Source organism: Halichoeres trimaculatus, unplaced genomic scaffold (assembly GCF_033239565.1).
Source record: "Halichoeres trimaculatus isolate MK-OKI-2021-1 unplaced genomic scaffold, fHalTri1.1 fHalTri1_scaffold_4, whole genome shotgun sequence".
In the NCBI taxonomy this organism is placed as follows: Eukaryota; Metazoa; Chordata; class Actinopteri; order Labriformes; family Labridae; genus Halichoeres; species Halichoeres trimaculatus.
Window position 1 is genome coordinate 19,702,876 of NW_027437182.1, and position 6,313 is coordinate 19,709,188.

The window sequence follows — 6,313 nt, forward strand, 5'->3', positions numbered from 1 at the left end:
TTAAAGACCCGGGTTTAGATTTGAAGAGGCACCTGCACCCTCTATGCAAATGTAAGTGTAGATGTTAAAAAATATATAATGCTGATGTGAAATACATACCTTAAAGAGGGGGTCTCCTGCTTTCCCATATTTTAAACATGGATATAAAGTAACAGTGCCGAAAGGTGTGTTTTCAAATCTCCTCATATTCATGTTGTATAAATCACTAAATCATTCGTAAACTGCCAAATGATTTGTCTAAAAAACAGCACGAGATCTTCACAAGACTTGAAGAAAAACGATTAGGTCATCACATAGGGATCTCCTAACTGGTTCAGGACATTTTGAAAACACCAAGGTCTGCCCCCAATAGGCCATCAAAGTGCTGGCAAATTAGAGGGATGAGGGTTTGTGAAATGGAGGGCCTTAAAGAGACAGCAGCTGAGATGAAGCATTTTAGACAGAGGCTAAAATAAGAGTTTTCTGAGACACGAGTGGGGTTTTATTAATTGTTTTTTTGTTTTTTTGGGAGGGGGGGGGGCTGCAAATAAGGTAAAGCTATTCCCAGTGTACCAGAGGGACAGTGTTCCCAAAGAGAAGCAAAAAAGAGAGGAAACAAAAGGACACAGTACCCCCCTCTTTAAAAACCTGCTCCATGATTCCTTCAGAAACCTGGAGGTCAAAGAATTTCAAACAGAGGCAAACTTAAGACACACAAATGTTTATTCTTTTGTATGACAGTTTTTCAAATGTATTTTTATCAGGAGAAGTATTGGTGGAGTTCCTCAGTATTTCAGCATGACCTGAAAATAAAAACAATGATTCCTCAGATAAATAAAGTGCTCTATACATCACACATGTTTGAGAGCTGATCACATGGAGGACTCACCTCACTCAGCCAGTCTGTGAAGGCGGAGGTGCGGGTGAACACAGTGGGCTTCTTCACTTCGTTGCAGTTACGTGCAGAGACAAAGCTGGTCACACCCTGGACGTACCACCTGCCGTCCTGACCCTGACAGTTCAGAGGACCTCCAGAGTCTCCCTGAGGGGCACACAGGAACACACAGGTTTTAACGAACCAGGCTCAGCAGGTAGTTAATGTCTGATAGGTATAGGAGCTGCTCTCTCACTCACGTTGCATCCAGCTTTGATGTCTCCTCCTGCACAGACCATGGTTTCCTTCACGTTGCCGCCCCACCAGTCGCTTTGGCTGCACTGGCTGTACCCCACCACGGGCAGCAGGGCCTGCTGCAGCTTATCAGGCATGGGACCGTGACCTGAGACACAGGACAGAGCAGAGCAGGTGGATTGTGTATCAGAACCTGCTCTAACCACGTTCCAATCAGCTAAAATATCTAACCACACATTATCCACCAACCTGCTTATCAACATAAAGATAAAGATAAAGATAAAATATACTTTATTGATCCCCGACAAAACATGGTTTTGTATCTTGTGAAAGTGCTGTTAAATTTGTCTTCTGTGTGCAGTGTTGTACATGCTAAGTTAGTGTTAACTTAACTTCACATTAACAGAGAGGGATTGGTAATTGTTATGCAACTACTGAATTTCAAATTACAACTCTTCATTTTATGAATTTTAAAGGACCATATTTTTCAAGATCTGCAGATTTTGCTATTGGCCAGTTATCAACTTTTCAAATTCCTCAACCCAAATTTTCTCTGAGCCTTTATCCAGACTTTTTTCTGCCAGCCCTCAAGTGTGTTTGCACTCAAGGTAAACAAATTCAAGTACCCAACAAGTGATATCTTTGAAAATTCACCATAGCAATCCCAGAACAGCAAAGATATCTGCACGTCTGTCTCTTTTCACACAGTATTAGTTAAAGTTCTAAAACAGTCATCAAAATGTGGTCTGTGGCGTTGTTAGTTATCGTGTACTGCGATGAGCCACTTACAAAAAACGTATACATGTTTAAAATGTGACTTTCACAGCATGCTTTATGTCATGTGAAAGAGTGACATGTTGTAAGTGCAGACAGGAAAAAAGCAGAAAGGACAGTGTTGACTCAACTGTAGAGGTTTCCCCAGCCGGAGATGTAGCACTGAGCTCCGTGTGCGGGGATCTCTCCAGCCTCAGGCAGACAGGCCACGCTAACGCTGTCACTCATGATGGGACTCTTATCCAGCTTCAGCAGGGCCATGTCGTTCCTGAGAGGAAATGATCACACTCTTTCAAAGATCAGTTATTCGGCTGTTTTCTTGATTGTAAAACTGGTGTCACCACCCTTGATTCACCTGACTTTTACTTTCTTTATCCTGTGTCTACTGGAATTAAATAGTCTGAATAGCAGACAGAATTCAAGCTGTTGGTGCTGATTCAGAAACAAGGTTATTTATAAATGTTCATAAAAAAAGTTTACAATTTGAAATAAACTCACCCGCGAGCTATGAAGTTAATGTCCCACTGTGGGTGCACGACGATCCGCAGAACATCTCTGATCTGCTCGGTGCCCTCCTGCTGACTCATGCTGTGCTCTCCCAGGACCACACGGTGCACATTTCCAGGCCTGCAATGCACTCACGTTATCTCCTTCAAACACTTCAGTTATACTGTGTCAACAAATATGAACTCTCCTTTAATCCATCCAAACTTTTTTTCCCTTTTGCTTCAATAAATCAAAGTTTTTTTGTTAGTTACAAGATGCAGTGTCCAGCAGTCAGCACCCAGCGAGGTGCAATCAGGGTACCTCCACAGATGTGATGGTAACGACTGCCGTGCTTCACCTGCAGGGAGATCTGAGCAGCACAAGAGTGATAAGTATGCTTTAAATCAGGGACAGTTCGTATAGTGTGTGTGAGGTTTCAGTACCTGCCAGGGCCAGCTGTGGGGGCGAGCATCCTCTCCATTCACCACCCTGCCGATGTCAGGTTGGACGGCAGGAGTACCACACCCGAAAACTACAAACATACCATGATACATTCTATAAGAACATGATTTTTCTTTGCGTTTTAAAGTGACTGACATCAGAGTATGATAACACAACACCCACCATATGCTAGCTGCAGCAGCAGGAGGACCAGAGTGGGCAGCATGATGTCGGCTGTAAACACAGACACCTCTCATGGCTCAGCTCCACTCTCTTATACCTCCTCAGTGAGTCTGATTAGACATGCTGAACTTTGTTATCAGGCTGGGAAGAACTTCCTGTTCAACAGATGCAAAGTTTCTCTGCCAGGACTCTGAGCTGATTCTTGCATGTCTGGAAAAATGCAGGTTATGTCACATGTCAGCCAGTCAGACTGACCCTCCCACCTGTCAGTGTTTGCTTACATGTGTGATGTGTGTCTGTATGAATAATTGAAAAAAAGCTAATGAAAGTTTATTTATTGAGCTATTTAGAGAAATTCATCAAAGCATGGAGAATAAAAAATAACAACAGACAGCAATAACACAAGACTTGATTGAATCAAGTAGTTTTTACAAAAGTAAGCTAGAAACAGAAGAGTATCATATACCAAAGTTTTTAATAAAGCTGCAGGAAACATTAATAAGCAGTAGATAGTCCCCCCCCCAGCATTTCTAAACATTGGCACCGTAAATGCATATCTGTCAGTCCATTCTTCATTAAAGCTGCTAGAGCTTTAACAACAACCTAACAACAACCTGAAATGTAACAACCCAAAATGATACATTTTGGGCAAACAGTTATTACATTATGGGTTTTATTCAAGGGGCAACATCTGGTTAGTAAAAATGAAGACAATGGAGAAGTGCTAGAAGTCGCTGTTCGTTGATAATCTGCTTGGGGCTGGCTGCAGAAAGACCGAAGGCACGTACACACCCAGCCAAAAAAACAGACTTTTACAGCATTAAAAATCATATTTACAGCCTGGTTCAAAAAACGGCTTGGGTCTAAAACCATAGACTGTATAAAACATGGATGTAGTCTCACCGAAGTCACCCGTCTGTTTCTGAAACGGAAAATGAAGCACATCGGCTATAGCGGCCATATTGGTAGTGGCAAGGGCTTCGCGTACAGCCATCGGGCGCCTGTCGGTCTCAGGTGTGCCTCTTACTAGGGGAACTCGGGATCTTAATATCCTCTGAACGGCCAAGTTAGAAAAAAATTCCCCCCCCCGTACAGTGTGTGCCGGTAGTAAAATTAGCGACTCAGACAGGAGACGTTTTTTGAACCAGGCTGTAAATAGGTTAATTTCTGCTTTAAAAACAGCTTTTTTAGGCTTGGTGTGTATGTGACTTCTGGTACTTCCGCAGCCAGCCTCAAGCGAACACTTGAGAAACAGCAGATTTTAGCACTTCCGCATTGTCTCATATTCTTAGACCGGAGGTTGCCTCTTGTCTAAAACGCTGATTTCACTATCGGTACACACTGAACGGTGAGTACATTTTTTTCTATCTCTGCGGTTTAGAAGTTATTAGGATTGTTTGATTTTCCAATCAGAGGCACAGCTCAAGTCACGTGACCGCTGGGCGCCCTGTAGCTGCTCGAAGAAAAACTCAAAGTCGGCGTCAAAGCCAATGTGGCTGCGTCCGCGGATTGGCTTCATTTCACAGTTTCAGGTACAGATGGGTGACGTCATGGATGCTTCGTCCATGTTTTAAACAATCTATGGTGTCAACAAGCAAATGTTGTAGTGGTAGTCGGCTATATGTAGTGCTATCATCAGCCCGGTGCTCTGACATATCTGTAAGCTAATATAGTCCCTGGTTTTACTACAATTTTTTTTAAATTACATTTCCAGCTCCAACGAGGGCTCTTTGAGTGTGCATTTTTTAAACTCTAAATAGATTCAGAAGGTCTTTCTCCTGCCTGAAGTTTACCTGTACCTAAACTTTGACCTCATCTTGCCTCCCAAGAAACAGAACTAGATTTTAAAAAAAAGACGAATTGAAGACAAAGATGAACTTTGGGAACTATGGATGTATCCAAGCTATACTTTAAAAGCCCCCAAACTGCAGGTGTGATAATGCATTTAAAGCTAATGTGAGGACTTTTCTGGTTGTGTTGTTTCAGCGCCCCCTGTGGACAAAGTGAAACTTTAATTTTCTTTGAATTGGTCCTTAACATGTAAATCCCCCTGTCTTTTAACATTCAAATGTTGCCCAATGTGAACACATATCGTTGACTGCATTTAAACTTTCTTACATAATTCTAATCTTCAAAGTAGTTGGCTTATCAAAATGTAAATTTTGGTTTGAGTAACTAAGAAACTAGTTGCCAAACATCCCTGAGCATCCATGCGCTGTGTGATATTTTAATTTGTTTGACTCAGCTCCATCTCAAACTTGATGACTGATCCCTGAGTTCAAAAGTTCACAGCCTTTAAATCATGTCCACATACTATACAACCAGATGCTGTGACATGACTTCACTGCTCACACTATACGTCCACATGTCGTGTTCTATGTCCTCCTTCTTCTAGGGAGGGAGCTGAACTCTTGTATCCAGCTCTGCAACGTCAAAAGGAGGAGAAGAAAAAAAACAGAAGTGGGAGATGCACACCAAAGATGCCCAATAAAAAACAAGTGCACTGCCTTGGCAATTTGTGCCAGTCTTTGTGAAGAGATAAAAAAATAAGAAGAAAGAAGAAGAAGAAAAAAAGAAGACCTGTATGGACTGGCAATTGGCTGGGCAGATGTAGGAAATATGGTCTCTCAATTCTTCAGTGAGAACAAGAGGTAAACAGCGACAGGTAATTAAACTTTAGATCAACTTTAGGCGTCACTTCAGAGATCGCGCACGGTCTGTGCAAGAGGTGGAGGCAAGTCGGCTCGTGGCACTGCTTCTACTGTGTGATACCTTCACAAGGAGAGACCAGGATTTCAAACATGTTTGATTTTCTTGTGATCAGCGAATTTGTGATCGGGAGCACATCGTGAGGTATAAATCTCTCCTTGTTACCCCACATATACTACACGAAGCACGACACACAGTTGAGCTGAAATTCATCCCGATCTCAAAAATAGTCACACGAGTGGCTCAAAACGAGCCAACAATCACACAGTGTATGCCCAGTTTAAGATGCTATCAAGCTATTCCTTGCATTTTACATTTCCATTTGCAGAATTACGTACATCATATCTTCACTGGTATGAAGTATACATGGAGGGACCTCAGTATGCTGCTAACTTCAAACAGTGCTCTCTGGGAAGATTTGTGCAAACACACCAGCAGCAGCTCCTTGAATATCACAACAAAACAAACATCGTTTTCCCAGGTTAATCAATAATTCACAACTTTAAAAAAAAAATTTGCATAGAAAGCTGCGCCTCTCAGCATGGTCCTTCAGAACAAACTGTTCCTCCAGTGAAACAAACTGCTGGCGCTCTGAATGGAGAGCAGCTGAGG

The 6,313-nt window shown here is 42.3% G+C and overlaps 1 protein-coding gene across 1 annotated transcript; it reads right to left on the reverse strand.

Moving 5' to 3' along the window:
- Window positions 1-764: 764 nt before the first annotated feature.
- LOC141789023 (proproteinase E-like) lies at window positions 765-3,035 on the reverse strand. The gene is made up of 8 exons (XM_074668286.1): window positions 2,993-3,035; window positions 2,812-2,900; window positions 2,641-2,738; window positions 2,381-2,509; window positions 2,014-2,150; window positions 1,114-1,256; window positions 869-1,021; window positions 765-782 (listed from the first exon to the last, which is right to left on the reverse strand). Exons 1-8 carry the CDS (start codon window positions 3,033-3,035, stop codon window positions 765-767), a joined length of 810 nt encoding a protein of 269 aa, XP_074524387.1.
- Between the last annotated feature and the right edge of the window lie 3,278 nt (window positions 3,036-6,313).

Bases quoted from the DNA above. Each gene is read 5' to 3' on its own strand.
- LOC141789023 (XM_074668286.1), bottom strand. From the start codon at position 3,035: ATGCTGCCCACTCTGGTCCTCCTGCTGCTGCAGCTAGCATATG. The intron at 2,739-2,811 runs GTACTGAAACCT...TGTGCTGCTCAG, and splicing joins CCCACAGCTGGCCCTGGCAG to ATCTCCCTGCAGGTGAAGCA. The intron at 1,022-1,113 runs GTGAGTGAGAGA...TGTGCCCCTCAG, and splicing joins ACATCAAAGCTGGATGCAAC to GGAGACTCTGGAGGTCCTCT.